The 23,312-nt window shown below is 46.8% G+C and overlaps 2 protein-coding genes across 6 annotated transcripts; both read left to right on the top strand.

The window, feature by feature from the left end:
- Positions 1 to 81: 81 nt before the first annotated feature.
- On the top strand, positions 82 to 2,285 carry asb13a.1 (ankyrin repeat and SOCS box containing 13a, tandem duplicate 1). Of its 4 annotated transcripts, none has more exons than XM_085251201.1 (6): positions 82 to 193; positions 698 to 885; positions 1,124 to 1,280; positions 1,358 to 1,492; positions 1,688 to 1,879; positions 1,986 to 2,285. In XM_085251201.1, exons 1-6 carry the CDS (start codon positions 151 to 153, stop codon positions 2,141 to 2,143), a joined length of 873 nt encoding a protein of 290 aa, XP_085107327.1. In that variant the 5' UTR covers positions 82 to 150; the 3' UTR covers positions 2,144 to 2,285. The 4 variants fall into 4 exon arrangements, with proteins under 4 accessions (XP_085107327.1, XP_085107329.1, XP_085107330.1 ...); XM_085251203.1 differs by having other exon boundaries at positions 1,370 to 1,492; XM_085251202.1 differs by having other exon boundaries at positions 99 to 193; positions 710 to 885.
- A 1,335-nt stretch (positions 2,286 to 3,620) lies between these two features.
- LOC146554842 (ankyrin repeat and SOCS box protein 13-like) lies at positions 3,621 to 14,137 on the top strand. 2 transcript variants are annotated; one of them, XM_085252225.1, is made up of 6 exons: positions 3,621 to 3,746; positions 9,065 to 9,252; positions 9,357 to 9,513; positions 9,591 to 9,725; positions 10,215 to 10,406; positions 10,660 to 14,137. In XM_085252225.1, the coding sequence occupies exons 1-6, from the start codon at positions 3,704 to 3,706 to the stop codon at positions 10,785 to 10,787; spliced, it is 843 nt and encodes a 280-aa protein (XP_085108351.1). In that variant the 5' UTR covers positions 3,621 to 3,703; the 3' UTR covers positions 10,788 to 14,137. The 2 variants fall into 2 exon arrangements, with proteins under 2 accessions (XP_085108351.1, XP_085108350.1); XM_085252224.1 differs by having other exon boundaries at positions 10,215 to 10,803.
- The last annotated feature ends 9,175 nt before the right edge of the window (positions 14,138 to 23,312 follow it).

Here is a 23,312-nt window from a genome sequence, read left to right on the forward strand (position 1 = left end):
AAACTAGGAAATGGATTTCGACACTTCCGCGTTCGCTTTATGAGTCTGCAGAATCCTCGGTTCGTCTTCAGATCGCTACTACAATTCCCAGAATGCCGCGGTGGCTTTCCGTTCGACTCTGTAGAGCGCCGTGTGTGGTAACCTGTAATCATGGAGGTGACGGCAGCCCGCCGCTCGTTTCTGTGCGACATCGGTAAGCATCGTCAGCAGTTAACGGTTTACACCTCAGCTCATCCACAGGAACGGCTGACGTCCGATTATAACACCGTGTGTTCGCTGCCAAAAGCAGGTTTAACCGGGAAATGTAGGCGGAGAATAACAGTCCCGTCAGAGGAAGTTCGGCCGCTGCACAGACCAAGTCATTTGGTAGCTAACCGGCTTAGAGCTAGATGACATGCTCGGAGTTCCTCTGTAAATGAGGAGCAAATGCGACATTTACAAGACTACACTCGAACTAATGGACGTATGTGCTAAACATGATGAATGAGGCCAAAAAGACGTCGTTATTTCTGTAATAGTCTAAGTATTGCCCTTGTTCATATATTAGTAATGGACACTTTGCCATGACACTGATGGATACTGACAGAATAGACTTATTCCACCCAGTACTGCTGCCGTGGTTACTGGGTTTACGCATAATGGAACTGGTTAATGGACGGTCTCTTTGCTGTTGTGCTCGTGTGTGTGTGTGTGTGAGGCTTCTGGGCAGACCGCACTGCTCTGCACGAAGCAGCATCCCACGGCAGGACTTTGCAGTTGAAGCAGCTGATAGAAAACGGAGCGTCCGTCAACATGGTGACTGTGGATAACATCACTCCTCTACATGAAGCCTGCATCCAGGCTCATCCAAACTGTGCTCGCCTGCTGCTGGAGGCAGGAGCCCAGGTGAGGCACAGCTTCACTCTACAAGCCGGTGTAGAGTCTGGGAGTCGCGCACCTTAACACAGCGGGTACAAAGTGATGCTCTCTGGTGCAGAATCCCACTGCTGGGCAGCAAGAGGCACTCCCTCTGTGACAGCCTCACAAACGATAACTACTCTTTGTTGTTCAGGTCTTAACATGGCCCTACAATTTTGTAGATTACCTAAAGAATAGCTAGATAATGTTCTTCTGTTTGTTCCAGGTGGATGTACGCACCATCCATGGTAGCACGCCTCTTTGTAATGCTTGTGCTGCTGGCAGCCTGGAATGTGCCAAGCTGCTGCTGGACTATGGAGCCAAGGTGAACCCGTCCCTCACAGCCCTCACTGCCTCACCGCTCCACGAGGCCTGCATACAAGGTAAACCTTCAGCAGGAACAACACTCTGCCATGCTGTCACGTGTCTCCCTATGAACAACGCTTCACATTCCTCTCAGGTAACCCCCAAGTTGTGAGACTGCTGATAGCCAGCGGTGCCAAGCTGGAGGCATTTGACGTCCACTTTGGGCCTCCCCTTCACATAGCATGTGCTAAAGAACATCTGAATTGTGTCAAGGAGCTGCTAACTGCAGGTGTGTTAAAGGTGCAATGTATGGTTGTTTTATTTCCTACAGAGAGTGCTGCAGCCAATCAAAGCTGTCAGAGGGTGAGGGGCGGGTTCATTCTGGATCACAGGGCTGAGGCAGACAGCTGTTCACTCATGCTAACAGCATTTAACCTGTGCATGTCTTTGGACTAAGACCTTTACATGATTGTGAATTATGCAGGTGCTAATGTGAATTCAGTGAAGTTCCATGAAATGGCGTTGCATCACGCAGCTCGGGTCGGTATGGTGGAAATGATTGAGCTGCTGGTGGAGTTTGGGGCCAATGTGTACGCCAGCGACAACCTGGGAAGGAAGCCTATAGACTACACAACACCTGCATCTCCCTCGTACACCTGCCTCAGGTTTTATGAAAGTAAGGTTCTGCGTTGTGTCTGACTTACAGCAAAAACATTCAAGTTCTTACGTTCTTGCTCTTTTTTTTGCTTTTGAGGCCTTATTAAAACATTTGTTGTTGACAGGTAATCCTTTGAGCCTGCAGCAGCTTTGCAGGATTGCTGTGAGGAGGATGCTGGGTACCAGAGCATCGGAGGTCCTGAGCCAGCTGAATATATCCCACCGCATCAACAGCTACCTCCAGTACTGTGATCGTCCCATATCCCTACAGACTTACACATGAACATTTAGTGTACAAGGTTTAAAATGCCCCCTGAAAAATGTTTGCCATTCAGATGAAACACGTGTAACCAGGATGAAAATCTCTGTACGGAGTCAGTTCAACACTGTATGTCAAATTAAAGCAATTCATTGCTGAATGAGAACACGTATAATCTATATAAAGCTCTGTTTCAGCACTCTGACAATTTCCAACACATGTATAACACATAAGGCAATTTCCTTTATCGGCTCAGCTGTGATGGCCAGGGGCCTGTCAGCTCTCTCTACTCCACATTACGCGACACTGGCCAGACTACCAAAAGTACTCCAAGAGCACATCAGTGACTCAGGTCAAGTTATTTTACCCTGCTGGGATAATAAGCTGGCCAAAGGAGGAGATAAATTCAGTGACCTCAAGACGAGGAAGCTCCTGACCATGCATGGAGGGTCAAGTCAGAACCCTGACTGGCTGTATGCTAAGCAGAAGGAAGGAGCCCGGGGACTGGTGAGTGTCAGCACCACAGTCCAGGATGAGACAGCGAACATCCACAGATACATCAGGAAGATGCCTATAACCAACTGCATGCTCAGTGAACACCTCAGGCAGCAGAAACCTGAGGAAGAGGAGGAACCATCATGGAAGGACAGGCCCCTGCATCTCCAGATAGAGGAAGTGGCTGACATTCAGAAGTCCTACCAGTGGCTGGATACAGCTCGACTGAACAGAGGCACTAATCGTGGCAGCAGAGGAACAAGCACTAAGCACACGATCCATAGAGGCTGGGGTCTGTCACACCAGGCAAGACCCCAGGCTGTGTAAAGATGCTCCTGAGACGATCGATGAATGGCTGTCCTGTTTGGGTGTTGGTCACCAGGAGATGCTACATGAAAGGAGATGCTACAGTTTTGTGTAGGATAAACAGGGTAGTGAGGTGCACTGTGATGGATTTAGAGTAAAGAACAGTGTGCGACTGGTGCACAGAGGTGCTCGGGATCAGAATTAGATTGCATCGAGGGTAGCTGATTAATCCACTGAATTCATGCCAACTTTATACCATCTGGTATGAAAACAGCACAAACAGTGTACTGTCAGTGTGGGGAATGGAAATCAGCCAATCAGCGTGTCAAATATTGGGTTACAAACTGTTGACTTCAGTGAAACCTCAGAGCAGCAGCAGGTACAGCTCAGCTGATCAAAGCCTGTTCAGAGAAAATCTACAGGAGCTCTCAACAGAAGATATTGTGAGTGGGTGCAGGGCAGCTACTCTGTGGTTCCGACACGAGCTGCTGTGTTAAACACCAGATTACAGATTTGATCGTGACCAGGCGTTCTGTTCAGGACAGGCTGTTTACACCCCGCTAGGATATTATTCAACCTGAGTTAGAATAAATGTTAGTCGCTCTCCACGCGTGAAACGGTGTTATTTGGGGTAAAAACTACAAAGTCCAACATGCCCGCAGAGGTCGGGTTTTGTCACGTGACTCCTGCCGCATGTAGCGCGCGAGGACGCTGTTTACAAACAGCCGTAAGTCCCGCGTTTCGTGCCAGCCTAGCTTGTTCTGCGGGGGAAGCAGTCGGAGGATGGACGCTGAAAAGTCTCGGCCCTATTTCTTTGGCGACATCGGTGAGTACGAGAGCGAGACGGTCGGTAATCGAGGCCGAGTTAGCTCGGCAGGACTGGCACCGGCTGCCGTAATCCTTGTTCTGGAGCTAGCAGGTAATGACGGCTGTCATGTTATTACACAGACAGAATTATTCACCTGGAAAACGTGACGATGACGTGAGAGACACCTTCGCCGCTGCCCACATGGGCCTGCGTGGGCCTGCACGCGCACACACCGAGCAGTGGCACGCGGTAAAAAATGAAAACAATCTTGCTTATTGAACTCACGCACTGAGCCGTGAACCATAAACTACAATCGATCACATCCACTGATCAAAGCGCATTGATCACTGATCAGTGGTCAGTCTTGACCTTTAGCGTATTCTAGGTCAGTGGCGCCAGTTGGAGTCATCGTGTAAATGCCCCGTTTATAAGGTTGGGGACACCTGCAGTCAGCTGGGACTGAAGACGTCACTGGATGATGACGAAACGTTTCTCGCTACGTCCAGGTGAACAGAATCAACCTTTTTTCCTTACCTGGATGATTAAGCACGCATCGAGTCATGCATTTGACTTTGTCTCTGTAGAGGATGCGATGAACATCCTTTGGCATGTTTTAATTTACGTCCACTGTTAGATTTGAGTAGGCAGCTTGCACTGACAGAAGGCCACCGGTGTTCCAGATCTACTGGCGTTTAGATCAACTGGCGTTGGTCGAACAGATGTGTGTCAGTCTTGCGTTTCAGGAGCTGCTACCGACAAACCAGCAAAAAAAACGCCAAATGTGTCACCTGTGACACTTGTGAGGTTGTCTCAAACACACTCCGTCAGTCTTGATGCTGTTGAACAACAAAATGTTTAAAATGTGGCGAGTTTACCTGGTGATATCCTCACGCGCGACGCGATCGCAAAAACAGCAAACAAGTAACACCACGCCGATGTTGTTCACAGGACAGCAAGAGTAAACGATCGGGAGACTGTTGTCGTCGTTATCGTTCCCCTCGCACGGTTTATTTCTCCGAATTCAGCGTTTTTGCTTCACAACTACAGCGTGCTGTTTACTTTGTGCACTAACATGGAGTCGAGTCAACCAGCGCCACCTCTGGCCACGTGCCACAGCCTACAGCCAGATCAACCTGTGACACACATCTGCAGCACGTTTGAATCAGTGTCATGCACATTTGTACCTTTCAATTGTGTCTGTTTGTGCGTCATGCAAATAAACCTTTGAAATGAATGAAATGATATCATATATTCCTTATTGGCCTACATTTGTACAAAATTCCAAATTATATACACAAAGTCATAGAAATCACCACTCCAATTGGTCATCATGATTTTGATATTCTCTTTTTCCATAACAATGAAATACGCCTTGGACAAATATGACACATCAATATTTCATTAGTGTTGTAACATCACATGTCGTTAGCATAGTCTGCCTGTGTCTTCCCTCTGCAAACGAACATTTCAGAGTTGGTTGTGATATACAGTCTGTATAAGTGTGGTTAATCTAATAAACATTTGTAAGGAGATGGCAGTTACTGTGAATGTACAGCAGGTGATTAGTAATAAACAGTCAGACAATGACTCTGACAATCTCATTCAATCTTGCAGACTGAATGCACCTTCTGTGGAAAGTGGTACCACACAGTGTTGTGGACAAATGTTGTGGGTGCTAAATAAACAGAAACAAATGATCCCTGTTGTCTGTGCTTACTGATTGTTTTTAGTGTTGACAATCCACATTGCTGCCATTGCATCTTTCAACATGTTTGTGGGCAGATTTGGATGTACCAGGGGTAAGTGCAGTCACTCAGCCTCTACTCAATGTGATCATAGCAGCAGGTGAAGATGTGTCACAAGTTAATCTAGTAGTGGGCTATGGTAGTAGTGGACTGACCTCCATTGGAGACTGCTCCAGCTGCTGTGTGATAGTGGATCTGCTACAAATTGAAGATCATAAGCAAGTTTTGGAAATGAACCCTTGTATTATGTTGAAGAACAAACAATTGACATTGATTTTGTTGCTGTCATTTTGACCTGTACTGTGTAAATCCACTCAGAATTATCCAAAAACTGCAATAAAACAATAGCAACTTTATTTCCCATTAGATAAACATGTAGAACACAGACATACAACAGTTAGACTTTCCATAACTATTTTAGGAACAATTTGGTTTTTCGTTCTTACAAACACATTTCTGTTGAACTTGCCCAGCGTTCTCAGTTTTTCAATGCTCAACATTTTCAATTTTGTCCACATGCTGGACAAAATGTGCTTTCTGCAGATGTACTTCTTGCATTCCTCACAGAAAGTGCTTGTTTTCAAACAGGAATCTTCCTAACTAAGATTTAAAACAAAGGATTTCTACGTCTCCTCCAGTCTCACAAACAGATGACAAACCAAGCGACACACCTGAGTCACTGACTTTCTTAAATCCACTCACTCTCACTGGCTGTTTATTACTAATCACTGTGTAACTGCTGTGATTTCAAAGTAACTGCCGTCTCCTTACAAATGTTCATTAGCTTAACCACACTTATACAGACTGTATATAACTCCAGCCATGTTGATGGATTGCCTATATTGGCTGGAAATATTCATTTCCAGGTAAAAGACACAGACAGACGATGCTTACAGGATGTGATGTGACAACACTAATGAAATATTGATGTGTCATATTTGTCCAAGGCGTGTTTCATTGTTATGGAAAAAGAGAATATCAAAATCATGATGACCAATTGGAGTGGTGATTTCTATGACTTTGTGTATATAATTTGGCATTTTGAACAAATGTAGGCCAATAAGGAATATATGATATCATTTCATTCTTCAAAGGTTTATTTGCATGATTCACAAACAGACACAATTGAAAGGTACAAATGTGCATGACACTGATTCAAACGTGCTGCAGATGTGTGTCACAGGTTGATCTGGCTGTAGGCTGTGGCACGTGGCCAGAGGTGGCGCTGGTTGACTCGACTCCATGTTAGTGCACAAAGTAAACAGCACGCTGTAGTTGTGAAGCAAAAACGCTGAATTCGGAGAAATAAACCGTGCGAGGGGAACGATAACGACGACAAGAGTCTCCCGATCGTTTACTCTTGCTGTCCTGTGAACAACATCGGCGTGGTGTTACTTGTTTGCTGTTTTCGCGATCGCGTCGCGCATGAGGATATCACCAGGTAAACTCGCCACATTTTTAAACATTTTGTTGTTCAACAGCATCAAGACTGACGGAGTGTGTTTGAGACAACCTCACAAGTGTCACAGGTGACACATTTGGCGTTTTTTTGCTGGTTTGTCGGTAGCAGCTCCTGAAACGCAAGACTGCCACACATCTGTTCGACCAACGCCAGTTGATCTAAACGCCAGTAGATCTGGAACACCGGCACACAGTATGTGTGTATATGAAATGGATTGTGGGAGGAAGTCCATGCCACCCCACAAAGAGCAAATAGACAAGGTTCAAGGTTCTTTATTTGTCACATGCATAGTTATACACTTGTATAAGTGTCAGGCTACATTTCACTGTGTGTTATAAGTATAACACACAGTGAAATGTAGCCTGACACGCTCCTCGACATGTGCAAAAATTGGGGGGGTGTAGAGGAAGAACATTATATATATATATATATATATATATATATATATATATACATACATACATACATACATATAGTATATACACTGGGTGAATGTGCAGTAGTGGCAGACCTGGTACAAAGGGTGCCAAGAAACTCAAACCTGGCCTCAGGTGTGGATGCAAGCTAAGTAAAAACAGGAAAAAGTTAATGCGGCTCTTAGAATTACACACACACACACTGACCATCACGCAGTGGTCACCGAGTGGTAGCAAAGCTTGAAAAGTACTAATTCCATATATGTTTATATATGTCCACTTTATTTATAGAGCAAAAACACCAAAATACACCAGGACACCAACATAAAGGGAACTGCAGTAATCAGTAAGCAAGTTGATATAAAAACGTGGCTCAATCTGTCAAAATCCTTAGGAAGAAAATAAAGCTTTACCTTAGCAAGAAGTCATAGCTGAATAAAGCTTAAAGCTTATTTGCTTTGTGAATTTAAAGGAGCTGTCAAAGAATATGCCAAGATACCTGACAGAGGAGTGAACAACAAAGCGCTCAAGAATGGTTTTGGAAAGATCTCCTAAATACCATAACCTCCATTTTGCTATTGTTAAGGTGGAGGAAGTTTGAGTTCATCCAGACTTTTATATCAGCAAGACAGTCCGATAACAGTTTCACAGAGTTGTCTTCATGCATGCTCAGACATCCAGGCAAGTAAATCCCAAAAAGCTGATTCTGTTCAACCTTTTGGGATCCAACGTCACTTGGATGAGTGATGAAACGTTTCTCCCACTGAAAACGCTGCGTCCAAGACTTGTTTTTCTTTTTTTATGAATGTCATCAGCAAAGCAGTGGAAAGAGATATTATATTTAAAATAAAAATCGACCCTAGAGCCAACATATATAAGGAAAATAAGAGTGGCCCTAGGATGGATCCTTGAGGAACTCCACAAGTAAGAGGTGCTGCAGCTGAGGAAGAAGCATCTATCTGGACTGAGAAGCTCCTGTTCATAAAGTAAGACTTAAACCACTGTGGAGCAGTTCCCTTAATGGCCACAGTGCTCGAGCCTTCATAACAGGATACTGTGAGTGTCGGCTACAAGCATCAGAAAAACAGGGGTTCCCAAAGATGCGCGGTGAGATCTAAAGTACACGCCGTGAATGCTGATTGGCCCGAAGAAGGCCAAGAGAAAGATGATTGGACTAGAATGGTGATGTCACAAACAGGTTGAGAGCGTGGGAAAGTGGAAGTGATGTGAAGTTTAGATTTAGCCGGCAACACCTGGGAGCAGACGGATGTGAGCTTCCTTATTGAACCTACACGTACGCTTCACTTAACACTGACAAAGACACAGGCTCACACTGGTTTACAGCAGCAGGGAACGACACTCCCAGTAGGGACCAGTACCTCAAATCTGATATTTTTCCAGTAGAAACTGTTGAAATCTTTCACAAAGTGTTTTGGAAGCTGTAGAGGTGAATGAGTGGGAGGTTTTTAAATGACTGTTAGAAGAGATTAAGCAACTTTTACAGCATGTTGATTTCTGTAAACAGTCCTTCAAGATTCCTAAGGACACACCAGGTTTGTCCAGGTTTGTCCAGGTGTGTTCGTCTCTGCGTTCAGCCCCGGGTCTGCGAGTGTATAGGTGTTCCACAGGCAACATGCAAACTGAGAAACCCCAGCAGAACAGCTGCTGTAAATGAGATGAGGTTTCAGTTCTTCCTGACGTGCTCCTCTGCAGGCTGCTGGGCGGAGCGAACAGAGGTGCACAAGGCAGCGTCGCTCGGCCAGGCCTCCCAACTGGAGGAGCTCATTCAGGGCGGAGCCTCGGTCAACATGGTGGCCGTGGATTCCATCACACCGCTGCACGAGGCGTGCCTCCACGGACAGGCCAAGTGTGTGCAGCTGCTGCTTGAGGCTGGAGCTCAGGTGAGTCACAGGCGCAGTAATGTGATCTACAGTCGGTCAAACTGTAGATCAAACAAGTAGAAATGGCTTGATAGAAAACACTCTGTTCCCCATGATGCTGTCAGGTGGATGCAAGGAATGTGGATGGAAGTACCCCGCTGTGTGATGCCTGTTCAGCTGGGAGTTTGGAGTGTGTGAGGCTTCTGCTGCAGTACGGTGCCAAGGCGAACCCTGCCCTCACCTCCCGCACAGCCTCACCCCTGCACGAGGCCTGCATGGGAGGTGAGAGTGTCGCGTGTTGTGCTTTTGTCTGTGTTTTTGCAAAATAAAAGTTAATTTTATATATGTTTGTATTTCAGGAAACTCTGAGTGTGTGAAGCTGCTGATTTCCATGGGAGCTTGTCTCGAGGCGTATGACCTTTACCACGGCACCCCGCTGCACGCGGCCTGTGCTAACGAGCACACGGACTGTGTTAGAGAGCTGCTCAATGCAGGTGAGGGTCTGCACAGTAGGATGAATCAAACACAGAGTACAACACAGTATAAGCTACCTTACAGTCAGCGTGCTAACTGTAGACCAGCAGGTATAAGGAGCAGATGAGAACACATTTTTAGCCCCTTACCCCGGAGCCGTAAAAGGATGGTGGGTACTGTTGCTGGTCACGCTGGGAGTGTGAACGCTCCGCTTTGGGAACACGAGAACGAGGCAACAGGATTTTCGTCCTGATGCCACAGGTGTGTGAGGAGCAGAGAGAGGTTTCCAACATGCTGTTGGTAAAAGCACGAGTGTTCTTCAGACATTATTGGCACACAATCACAGAAATGCTCCAGAAAGAACAAAAAGCACCTCCGTCAGTAATGTTTGCCCCCCTGAGAAACTGAGCTTTGTGTTGAGGCGCGGCACGAACCGCCGCGGTGCAACGATGTGTTAAATAACCACACCGACGTCTTCCTTCAGGCTTCAATGTTTCTGTTCTGCGTAGGCGCTAAAGTGAACGCCGCCAGGCTGCACGAGACTCCGCTGCACCACGCTGCTAAAAGCATGCGGGTGGAGACGATCGAGATGCTGGTGGAGTTTGGAGCCAACATCTACGCTCGAGATCAACACGAGAGGAGACCCGTGGACTACACCACGCCGGGCTCTCCCTCTGCAGCCTGCCTACAGTCTTATGAGAGTAAGTTTCATGAGTGTGAAGCACCAGCAGGAGGATCATTTTCACTTCCACGAAGCGTCAGAAAGACGACACCTGACATGTGCCATAACATTCTGATGCACAGCTGCTCAGCTGTCTTTCACTTCTCCAGCTTTACTCTCACAGTGAATCAGTGTTCTAGAGGCTGACACGTCATTTTGTTCTTGTGAAAAATGTCATATTATCATTTGCATGTGTTATGAACAGAGATTTGACATGTTTTCCCCGTGTTCAGCCTCTCCTCTGAGTCTGCAGCAGCTCAGCAGGTTGGCAGTGAGGAGGAAGCTCGGCACCAGGGCTCTAAATGTCATAGGCCAGCTGGAGGTCCCTAAACTCATCACCAGCTACCTCTGCTATCAGTGAGCGCCACCTGCAGGAGGAGCCGACCGGCGCTCAAAGGACTGGAAACTGCACAGCACTGTGTTAAATATGAGCACAGCTGGCACAGCTCTGGAGCTGCTGCCTGAGATTCCTTTAGTTTAAGAGCCCTGCCATGCACACACTGCAGCAGCTATTGCACTCGGCGTGTTCAGGCTGTGTGATCGCATTAGTGCTGCTGTAAGATGAGATGTTTTTAAAGAGCAGAGTAACACTGACTTTCACTTGGCTTGCTCTCTAACACACACACACACACACACACACACACACACACACACACACACACACACACACACACACACTGAACACATGTTCTTTGCTTCTGTCTCGTTTGCAAAGCTAGTTTAAACATGTGTGTTGAACGTGGACAAAATATGTGGATGTTGACTCTGATGTTGTGACATCACCACCTGTTAACAGGAAGTGTTTAAATGCACAGTGTCTGTGCTGTAAATGCCTTTAATGCTGCTGAAAACACACGATACACATTTAATGTTTGGTTTCTATGCTGGTCGACAGTTTGTGAGTCTGAGAGGAAGCACAAAGCAGCAACACACTGCTGCACTGCACGTCTTTGGGTATGACCTCGAGTCGGGAGGAAACGAGAGTGATGTTAGTCCCGCAGCTACTTTAAAATAAGCTCAGCACTTCACTCTCTGCATGTGATGCGCTTAGTCGACTGGCAGTGATGGCAGGGACAGCGAGTGGAAACGCAACAGCAGCTTTTCTATCTGCTCATGTTAACACAAGCAGCACTGACAGACTCGCCTCCTACAGTAGCTTCTGTTATCAGAGACGGCGGCTCTCACACCTTCTCTTTGACTTTGTTAGTTAGATGATGTGTGGGGGACTTGTTTGCCAGCGACTAATCTGAGTCCTAAACAGCTTCATGAACAGTCTGTCTACCTCCAGAGCAGAGTGTGCTTCCAATCCATGACTGTGTAAGGCTGTTTATTTTTAACTGGAAACGACGCTCAGGAAGACGAGATGTTGCTTTTGGAAGCAGCTAATGGTTTCTGGATCAAACGCTGGATCTGCTGGGACAGCGCAGCACAGACTCAAAGTATGAAATGATGAAGTGGGGCATGGCGTGCAAAGGAAAGAAAGCTTCTCGTAAGAGGAATACCAAGCAAGTCTGCTGTCAGGGCTGCAGCGTGAAACTCTGCAGATGCTCCCTGCTGGTGCAGTTCCAGGAGACGCTGATCCTGGTCACTTATTTATAGCCGTGAGACATTTATTCCATTAAATCTGCTCCACAGGCGACGCACTGAGCCCTGTCAGGTCGTAATATTTTTAACAGGAGGCACAGGAAGCTGGTATGAATTCCTTCAAGTTCTTTATATTGTTTCTTTTCCCTGTCTGGCAGTTATTAACTGTGATTTATCCTTGGAAAGGGAGTCAGGCCACAGGCCTCTCTTTAGCAGTGTTACTGGATTATGTGTCTGTAAATACCTGCAGCACATTCTTAATAATAATAATATTAATGGTCTTAATGATCAGCCAAACGTCTCGGGAACCGTTTAACTTCTGGGTGGTCTCTGATGAAGCAGTCGTTGTTTTTAACACCACTGCTGATCTCACAAAGACACCGTATTCACAAATCACAACTGTCACTGACTCGTGCTCAGGTTACATCACCTACAGAGAGTGGACGCACATCTGTGACCTCACACTGCTGCAGAAGCGCTTCACAGCTGGATTCTGTTGAGTGACCACTGGGTGGTGATGAGTGTCACACTCTGTGCTCTCTGATCTACGTCCACACTGATGCATGCTTTTCTCTCTGTTTTGGCCTCCCGTCCACACTGAGACGCCGTTTTCGCTCAAGGAAAACGCAGCGGTTTGAAAACGCAGCATTTTGCGTCGCAGTGTGGACAGCGCAAACGTAGACTTTCTAAAACAATGACGCATTTTACTCTGTGAAAACGCAGGGTGGACGCAGAGCGTTGTCAAATCTATCTGGGCTAATGTGGAGGTGGTACAAACATTCATGTGTGGGCTCAGGGACGTCTCTCAGTTTCAGGCAGGTACACTCCTCTCGTCACATTCACCAGCAGACGGCGTCTTTGTGACTGGGTAACATGGTGGCTCCGCCCTTTATAGTTTCCATACTTGCAACTATTCCATTTGAAAATAACAGCAGCAGCAAGCCCGAGTCACACAGGTCGCTCTGCAAACTCCCGTTTACCAGGGAAAATGTGGATCCCACACCCAGCTGCCAAGTAGGCGCTACTGTGAAACTGGCTGCAAAGATAGTTAGTTAGTTAGTTAGTTAGTTAGTTAGTTAGCAAATGTTGGTATTTTCATCCAAACTACAAGGAAGTTCCTGGTGGAGCCTCCATCACAAACCCAACAGCCACCCGTGAGCTGGTTGGAGAATCTTTTATTGAGGAGAAAACAAGCAGACGGTTTCATGCCGAGGTTAGTTTATGTTGTGTGTAAGAAGCGACTCGACCATTCGATTGGCTCCTGTAATGCCTCCTCTCACTGACATAATACATTTCCATGTCGCAGTGCTTCATGTTATAGCCTGAACCACGAGAACTCGCCTCTTTTCTTCCTCGCACACCTGATGACATGAAGGATCAACTGTGTGCACGTGCGGCCTGCTGACATCACCCTTCAGTGTTTTAGCTTCTCCTCGCTGCTGTCTTCAGCTGCCAGCCGGCACAGTTACCTTGCCCAGCTTTAAAGAGCACGGGGCGTCTGTCAGCGCTCGTGCAGATCAGCACCTGCTGTGTTGCCTGTTGGTCTGACAGCTTCAGCAAGAATTCAGAACCAATATTTCATAGTTCATGCCTTCATCCAAATCTCTGTTCACTCCCTCGTTTGGCCAAACGTGAGCGGGCTTCACGATGCTGGCCTGCTGTCATAAATACGCACGCTGTAAAAAGTTAATCAAAATCTAGATTCCTAGAAACGTACCATGTCAGGCTGTTACTCATTTGAAAGAAATGCAGCCGGGGTCATTGTAACGTCAGCCTGTAAATGGTTTGGAAGCACAGCTCTCACGGAGCGCTGCCTTCAACAGCAAATCAAATCCTCTGCTTCAGGCTGAAAATAACTGCTATGAAATGTGTTTGGTGTCAAAGGCTTGGGCTGAAGAACGACACGAGGGCAGCGCCCAGCTACTGAAGATAAGAAGCGTCTCTCAGTCCATAACAGAGCTTTGAAAGCAAAGCTTGCTGTAGACAGCATTTCTTTTCTGCTGATTGAACAGATGCAGTTCTCTCTCAAGCACTGATTAAAATCCTGATCAATAACACACAACGTGTCCTCAGTATCCATGTTGTTAAACTGCTCTGCATGTGATGAATAAACTTAAAGTGCACTAACGATGTGTTTGCTGACCTTTTTTTCCTGCATGAATTCAGAGAAACAACAGGACCTGCATGCTGGCCCGGGCCATCATGGCGGCATCGGTCTGTGTCAGATCACAACAGCAGGTGCTGAACAGGCCAACTTATTCTAGAAAGCACCGTTTGTGACCAGCATAGGATTGTTGACAGCACTGTAGCATGGCGTTTTATTTCTCCCGTGTCGTTCCATCATTGAAGAGATGCTCGATGGACTGATTCTTCCTCATCGGGGTCTTGACCTGACTCCAGCTCGTCGCCGTAACAGACTTGTGTGGGCAAATGCTCACATTCGATGGCGTCTGGCACGTTGGAGAGGTGTGCGCTTCACGGATGAATCATGGTTCACATTGTTCAGGGCAGATGGCAGCTGAGAATGTCCCAGTTCTTGCATGGCCAGCATACTCACCGGACATGTCACCCATTGAGCATGTTCGGGATGTGCTTGACCGGCGTATACGACAGCGTGTACCAGTTCCCACGAATATCCAACAACCTCGCACAGCCATTGAAGTGGAGTGGACCAACATTCCACAGGCCACAATTGACAATCTGATAGACTCCATGCGACGATGTGTTGCACTGCATGAGGCAAATGGTGGTCACACCAGATACTGACCGGTTCTGGGTCCCCAGACCCCCAATAGCGCAAAAAACTGCACATTCCAGGGTGGCCTTTTGTTGTGGGCAGTCTGAGGTACACCTGTGCACTACTCATGATGTCAGATCAGCATCCTGATGTGGCACACCTGTGAGGTGGGATGGATTATCTCAATATAGCAGATGTGCCCACTACCACACATTTGGACTGATTTGTGACCACTGTTTGGGAGGGATGGTTATATTGTGTATCTGGAATGAATTTTAGGTCTCTACGTCCATCCCATGGGGAATGGGAGCAAAAACAAAAGTGTTGCGTTTATATTTTTGTTCAGTGTATATATAACTTGATTGGTTCAGGGTTGTGTGTGACGTGCACAAATACAAAGCTCAAACTCACGTTTACATGAAGCCGTGTGGGTCAGAGGAAAGCTCATGGTTATCTAATGTGCTGAAATCAAGCAGCTGCCATTCACAGCTACTAACAATGTTATTAACTCAGTTTCCTGCCCTCAGCTGCCACAGCAGCACCTCCTGTGGTCTCAGCTGTACTCGGAGTATGACGTGTGTTTACGTGAGTTACTGCTGCCTTCCTGTCAGCTCAAAGGACTCTGGCCATCCTTCTCTAACCTCTGGCATCAGAGAGCTGCTACTTCCTGGATATCTCCTCTGTTCAAACCATTCTCTGTAAACCCCAATGACTTTGGGGTGGAAAGATCCCAGTACATCACCAGTTACTGAATTTCTCAGACCAGTCCATGTACCAGCGATAACCACACCATGTTCAAAGCCACCTTAATCACTCTCTCCTAGTTTGAACTTTAGCATCTCTTCATGCTAAGTCAGTATATCCTAATGCTGCCATGTGATTGGCTTATCAGATATTTGTGGAAAAACGTAGCAGGTGCATCTATGGCAGCAGCAGGTGAGCGCATGTGACTGGAGTGATGCACAAAATGTGGACGCTCAGGAGGAAGAGGACAGGACATGCATTTCCTGTTTAAAGTCAAGATAAGATGCTCTGTAACTGTCACACTTAGACTTCATTGACTGTAGTCTTGTGATTGCTGTCAGAATCAGTGCTGTTTATAAGCGCTGGTTGCTGCTGACATGATTTTAGCTCATGCAGCAGCCCGCTCAGTTCCCCTCATTTGCCGCTAGGTGGCGCCATGGACAAAGAAATCCTTTGTCATGCAAACAGATAGTGTATAATGTTGGTGAGCATGAAACAGGCTGTGTCAGCATGTGTTCAGACCCTGAGGGAAAAGACAAGATGAGCTTCTGTGGCCACTCTCCAGCTTGTGGCTAAATAATTTGGCCCAGCTGATTTCCTCACATCCCTCGCTCTGCCTCCTGAGGACCACATCTGTCATTAGGCCATAAACAGATGGGGCATCGCATCTTGGCGGTAAAAGAGGAGCAGGGGAAAGTCAAATGGAGCCAAGCAGATTGTGGATTGGAGCGTCTGAGCAGACAGGAACTGGGAGGTTTTTATTTGAGAGTCAGAGATAAACACAGGGCTGGATGCTGTGATGGTCCAGTGCTTCGCTCCTTCAACAGACACTGCAGCCTGGAAATCACCACGCTCAAATGAGCAGCAGATGTGATCACTGCGCTGAAGGCTAGCGTCACATTTGCAGGCCAGCATGCATGTGCACTAAAAGTTCATATCCAGATGTTCATTAAAGTGGGTGATGTCTAGAAAGAGCAACGGGAAGCTTGAGTTCAGTGACCGATGGGGGATACGATGGTAGACTGTCACAGGTTTGGATCTCCAGACAAAGCCGGGCTAACTGTTTCAGGGTCGGGGTCAGATGAGCAGGGCTGCACTGTTGGATATTTGACATTAATGAACTTGAGATTCCCTTAGAATGAGAGCAGAATCACTGGTGGGAAATACGAACTGGACGCTTCTGTCTCAAACATGCAGCGCGCCTGAACGTGCAGCTTGTTTCTCTTCTTTCGTTACACCGTCCGTGGCCTCACGCTCACTTTTCTTGCTCCCGTATTGATGTTTTGTGCCTGGAGTGAGCTGGAGGTCAGAGGTTTCTGCAGAAAGGCCATGTCGGTGACGGAGCAGCTGTTGGAGTTCTTTCGTGCATTCATGTCAGAATAAAAGCTTCATAGAAAGAAAGAAAATAATGCTTTTATTGTGTGGTGTAACATTGTTGTTGCTGCTACAGATTCACACATAAATACATTTAAAAGAAGAGGCAACAGCGCTCTTACTGGCAGCTGTCGCCTTGTCCTGCAGCGCTTTTATACTGAAGGTGCAACGTCCACCTTTTAAAAGATTTACAGCGGTTTCACAGGAACGTCATTATCACGGCTGAGAGTCGAATGATTAACAGACTCGTACACGTGTAACGATGGTGCAATAATCAACAGTGTGTTCATCAAAAATGAGCATATTGTAGTCTAAAACCGTGTGTTCTCTGTGTTGGACTGAACACGGCTGTTTCTATAACGTGACATACATGACGTGACTCGTGCTGTGCAGGCACACAGCATGCTGGGACTGCAGCACACACACTCCATTAACATGTTGCTCAGAGAGCCCAGACTGTCATTCCTCCTCAGTCACACGAAGCTGAAACACTGTAACTGCTTACATGATTCAGGTCCTGTTTGCGTGTTGAGGCCCACTCTGCTGCAGCATGGCGTCCACAGCCCCAGTGTCTGCGCAGACCGGAGGGATGGCCTGGCATACGGTAGGCTTGTTAGGCACCACACTCTGGTTTGTGTCTCTTTGGATTTTTTTTCTTTTTTTGTCCACGTGCTGGTAAAGTTTAGTCACCGTAAACCACCCGGTTAGTGTCAGGATGCTGTGGTTTGGGTTCAAACACACTTCGTCACAGCAGCTTGGCTCATTGAGGCTTTCACCCACAGAGTCGGGGAGAAGATGCCAAAAGGAGCTGATATATCATAATGATGCTGGATCAATACTGCCTAATCACATTATCTGCACTGACCGATGATGCAACACCAGATCGTCCTGCCAAAACACGAAGTGCCCCCTTTTATAGAACAGGCGCAGACTAAATACTGGGAACATTCATGTCCTTGTTTTCCACTGAAGTGGCAGATGTGTGTGTGTGTGTGTGTGTGTGTGTCTGTGTGTGTGTGTGTGTGTGTGTGTGTGTGTGTGTGTGTGTCTGTGTGTGTGTGTGTGTGTGTGTGTGTGTGTCTGTGTGTGTGTGTGTGTGTGTGTGTGTCTCTGTGTGTGTGTGTGTCTGTGTGTGTGTGTGTGTGTGTCTGTGTCTGTGTGTGTGTGTGTGTGTGTCTGTGTGTGTGTGTGTGTGTGTGTGTGTGTGTGTGTCTGTGTGTGTCTGTGTGTCTGTGTCTGTGTGTGTCTGTGTGTGTCTGTGTGTCTGTGTCTGTGTGTGTCTGTGTGTCTGTGTCTGTGTGTGTGTGTCTGTGTGTCTGTGTGTGTCTGTGTGTCTGTGTCTGTGTCTGTGTGTGTGTGTCTGTGTGTGTCTGTGTGTGTGTGTGTGTGTCTGTGTGTGTGTGTGTGTGTGTGTGTGTCTCTGTGTGTGTGTGTGTGTGTGTGTGTGTGTGTGTGTGTGTGTGTAAACATGATCCCAGCAGCACACACCACCTGGCAGTGTTTCAGTCTTCACAGAGAAGAATAGCTGGTGTATTTCAGGCGTATCCAGCATCATCACTTACTGAGGCCGCTCTGGTGCACTAAGTATCACCAGCAGTGTGTCAGTAAACCTGCGTGAGAGGGTTTTATTTCCAGTCCTCATCAACATGAATCTTCTAAAGAACAAACACCTACTTTTAAAAACGTTCGTGCTGTACACTAAAGTGTTGCTAAAGGGAACTGCAGCTGATCAGATCCTTCCTGTCCTCTATCAGGAGCACCGGGTCTCGGTCGGAGGGTGGACACGGAGAAACTCCACAGACACCACCCAGCAAGCAACAAGAAACACATAACAATGACATAAATCAAGCAAACATCCATCTTGTAAATTATAACACGAGGCAAAACCAGCAGCGATGCTGGAAGCAGATATAGAAGATTAGCGCTTTAATTATAATCATTTATTGATTACAACAGTAGATTAAAGGCTGCTTAATTGTTTCCAGCTCCACACTGGCCTCCACCCTCACGTCTGCTCCCACACTCACAGACTGCTTTGACATAGTCACGTGTGTCTGGATCACAGCGCCCGGGGTTACACGCACTCACGCTCACGAGCACACCAGCGCACAGGGACACTTCAAAAGCAGCGCGATGGTGCAGACATCTGGTAGTAGTTTCTGGAGGGAGTCCCCCGTCACAGAGTTTTCCAATCTCAAATAAAGTTGCCTCGGTGCGAATGAAGTCAACAGAGTTTCCTTCCCAGACGCTTTTCCTCTCAGTCTTTGTTTTTCAGCGGCTGATGCAGATCCAGTGAAGCGTGAGAGGCCTCGGCCCGCACGACGCCCGGCTGACCTGCTGCTGTTCTGTGGAGAGTTCCTTTACTTCACGGGGAAGCTGAATGATCTGCCTTCGTTAGCTGCTGCTGCCCAGGACGAATAAAAGATCCACGGGCCCAAACACAGCAGAGGTCTAGTCATCACACAGCAGGTGGTAACTCAAGCAGCTGTTTGACAGAAGAGTCGCTCACAATCAGTTTGGCCTCAGAGGCTCAGATGTTCTGTGGCTCATGTTTTCTTACTCCAGGTGGATGCAGCACAGACTGAGAGTGAAGGAACTGATGTTGTGTTTCTAAAAACGTCACCTCATGGTGAGAAACAGCACCAGCCACCTGTGAGCCAGTGCGTGAAGGATAACAACAATGTGTCTGGTTGAACAGTCGGCCTGACCGTTGCCACTCAGTATGACAGGTCCTTCCTAAGAACACTGACTGTTCATTCTCAGCCCAGATTTAAAACGAGTCATGACCACAGCGCTGCTGCTGAACAGATTCTTCATGTGTGTCCTGACCGAAGCTGGAGAACCAATCAAAAACATCCTTCAACACTAACCAGGTGAGGTCACTGCCAGCCTTCAAGCGTCACACGCTGAGAAAGAACACACCCGTCCCTCTGTGAATACCTGAGGATGAAACTGTACAGTGGTTGCCCTCCCTGATCAGACTACGTTACACCTGTCTATTTACGCTTCATGTTCAACCGGGCAGCTCCCATTAAAAGCAAATATTCACATACCAGCTCAAGGTGAGGTTGCATAACGAACCTGAAGGACTGTTAGATCATTTGAAGAATGCTGAGACACATGGCTGCCAGTCGAAACCAAGCCAATGCAAAGTTTCAGATTTATTGTTCCTTACATGAGCTTAGAGCCCAGCGTGAGCTGTGTGCAGGTCTCTGCTGTTCGATCCCCGCCTGCTGCCGCCTGTGCAGGACGCTGACCACGAGCGTGTGAGTCGCAGAGAGACAACACACCGAAAGACCAGAGGAGTGTTTGTGTGAAGCTGCTACCTGTGGATGAAAGCTGCACACGTGATTGTTGATGAGCTCTTTCTGCCACACAGATGCACATTAAACAAAGATGTTCACACACAAGCAAATGCTCGTGTGTCACTTTGACTTTTCTATCCACGGTTTGTTGGTTTTGTTCACTTTGAAGTGACGCACGAGCACATTTCTGTTTCATGCACATATTCAACGACTTCACGTATGTGAGCATTTAAAGAATGTCAACAGGATGTTTCAAGCACTTTATTAATTAGCTAAAGATGGAAGCAACTTTAATTGGCTACTTTAAACTTACAGTTTTTTATTTAAAGCCTTTACTCATTGCTCCAGCAACAGTCCTGTTATTGTTAAAACTGTGAATCAAAGAGTGTTTCTGTTAAAATCATTATCATAACGACTATTTGGACACTTCACTCATCAGTATCATACAGTTATGTGTTTGCAGCTGGGCCCCATCATTGTTTGTCAGCGCTCACACTGTAGAGGTTTTTATAAACAACTGAATTAAAGCTGCACTGGAATGATTTTCCTCCTAAACGCCGTCTGACGACTGATAAATGTTCCTGTGAGAGCGGCTTTGTCCCGTCTGTGTGAGCTGATGTCATTATGTCACCTGAAAAACAAATGTGGAGAACAGAATGTGCTGAAGCTGCTGTTTGGTTTTCAGATTGTGTTTCTCTCCCTGACAGCTGCTAATTACACGGCCTCACCTCAGTGTGCGCACGCTGAGAGCTCGCTCTACATACCAGCAGAGATGTCGGTGCTGGGGCTGAAGGAGGAGCCGTCAGGTTGTAAATACTTTGGCACAATGTGTGTGTCGCTGCTTTGTATGCTGAGATTCTTGAAACCTGTGCTTGTTATGTACTGAATGCCACATAAATATGCTAAATATATGATGACCCCATTCTTCTGTAATAACACAGCGGTGAAGCAGTTTTGGCAGGTACAAGTCAAGTTACCTAACTCGTTGGCTCCTGATACAAATCACTGAAATGTGATGTGTGTGACGTTCCAACACAAGTCGTGTCCTGACCCTGTGAGTGTGGTGGGAGACCTGAGGCTGGGCCCACCCCACCGTGCTGGACCAGTATTATATGCTCACTTCATACACTTGATGATTAAGATGAAACAATTAAATCTGGGTAAAATGATTAAGCTCTGTAATCCCTGTGTTGAACTGAAGAAGGACAAATCAGATGTTAAAGGTCAGTCGTGGTAGAAATGCAGGAGAGCACGTCGTTCAGAGACACGGCGGCAGGCGAGTGAGCGATGCACGCAGTCCTGTTCCAGCTGTCACTGCTGCAGACACAGCTGCGTCACCACCGCTAAGATTCGTCTCTGCCAACAAACACGCAGATTAAAAAAGACTTTTTGTTTTAAACATACAGAACGAATTATGACCGAGTCAAACGTGTGTGATTACCAGTGTCATCTGCAGGAAACAGAGCTGAGTAAAATTCACAGTGATGTTTCTAACATCAGGGTCAAAGAACGCACGTCGATGACTAACACAGTATGTTGCTGCCAGGCCTGTTTGAAACAGGAACAAACATTTGGGCCTCTTTACAGCAGGAACCAGCGGAGTGCATGTCTGTGAGGAGCGTCCGACTCCAAAGCTCACGAACTTTGGCTGAAATGATCACGTTTGATAAAGTGATTACAGCTGCACTGCTGTGATGCAGTTTTGTTCTGCAGCCTGCTGCAAAGCTGCCCGGAAACAACAGCAGAGTAGTTTGAGTATCTGAGTCTGAGTGAACAGTCGGTTTAATGGCAGCTAAGTGATCGTGCCTTCGCCCCAGCTGCACCTTTGGAAAAGCCTCCCTGCTTCTGCTCGTGCCTCAGACTCTAGCCAATCCTTCCAATCGAGATGGAAAGCGTACTTATTTAACCTGCTTTCTCAGTTCATACCCTTTTTAAACCTAGAATAACGTTTATTGCTGGTTTTTGCATTCATCCTCCTGAATTGAGCATAACTATTTTACTCTTCCGGTCTGCGAGTGCCTACCTCCTGACTGTGCCCGATCTGTAATGAATTATGCTGAGTCTCTGTATCATTGTGAGCACTTTGGTGCCTTTGGGTTTTTCAATGTGTATATAAATGAAACTGTATTGTATTGTGAGTGTGTGCATGCACCTTTGTGTAACCCCTCGCTGTGTTTGCTGTAGCTGCGTGTGTGTGTCTGCAGACACTGTGTGCCTTCAGCAATAAAACAAAGACTTTCCCTGCAGCATTAAATCGCTGCTTCTCTCTAAACTCTAATAACAGTTTATTGAAAGATCAGATTAGCCTGAACAAATCAGCCTGGCGCCTGAAAGGAGAACAGTTTGGACCTGCAGCCATCCTGCCCTGCTTTCAAAGCTCACGTGCTTCTTTGGTGCTGGCTGGTGAGGCTGATGGCTTCTGTCATCGTCTCGTGTGTTTATCCCCTGCTGATGTGCCAGAGAAGTACTGAAGCTAAACGCTCACAGCTCAGTGACATTCATCCAATGCAGCCTCACGGCAATTTGTGCAATTCTCACAGCCATGAGCTGTCCATGCTTTTCTGGTTCCCTGTCCAGCAGACAGAGCGCTGACACGAGGGTCTGCAGACCGTCGGTGATGAAGGGAAGAGTTTCTCTGCTCACATCAGACCTCCAAACTTCACTCTACAAAGTTTTCACTTCTTTTTAAACACATTAGTATCATAAAATACTTCATTAGGAAACTAAATACTTCCTATAGAAACACCAGTACCTGTTTTCTTCTGCTTGTCCTGGTCAGACTGCTGTGAAAGATGATGGAGCATCTGTGCTCACATTCATACCTGTAGCTCATTTGCCAGTTAGTCAGACTCCACACATAAAGGCTCCGATGGATTTGAAAGCCAGGACATTCTTCCTGTGAGGAATCGGAGGAAAACATGTTTGTGTCCATGATGCCAGCAAGTAGATTCCTTTTTTATTACCTTCTCACACTTTGACATTAGTTGATAACACCAAAGCTGCTGTAACCCTGCAGTTTGGCCTCCCGCCCACTGAGACGGCGTTTTCAGTCAAGGCAATCGCAGCGTTTTCAAAACGCTCTCCAAGCGGAAACATTTGAAAACGCAGTTTTCGTGTCGCAGTGTGGACAGCGAACCCGGAG

This window comes from Mchenga conophoros, linkage group LG17, assembly GCF_057382185.1.
Source record: "Mchenga conophoros isolate Kocher_MC1m ecotype Shallow Benthic linkage group LG17, M_conophoros_male_GT1.1, whole genome shotgun sequence".
Taxonomy (NCBI): domain Eukaryota; kingdom Metazoa; phylum Chordata; class Actinopteri; order Cichliformes; family Cichlidae; genus Mchenga; species Mchenga conophoros.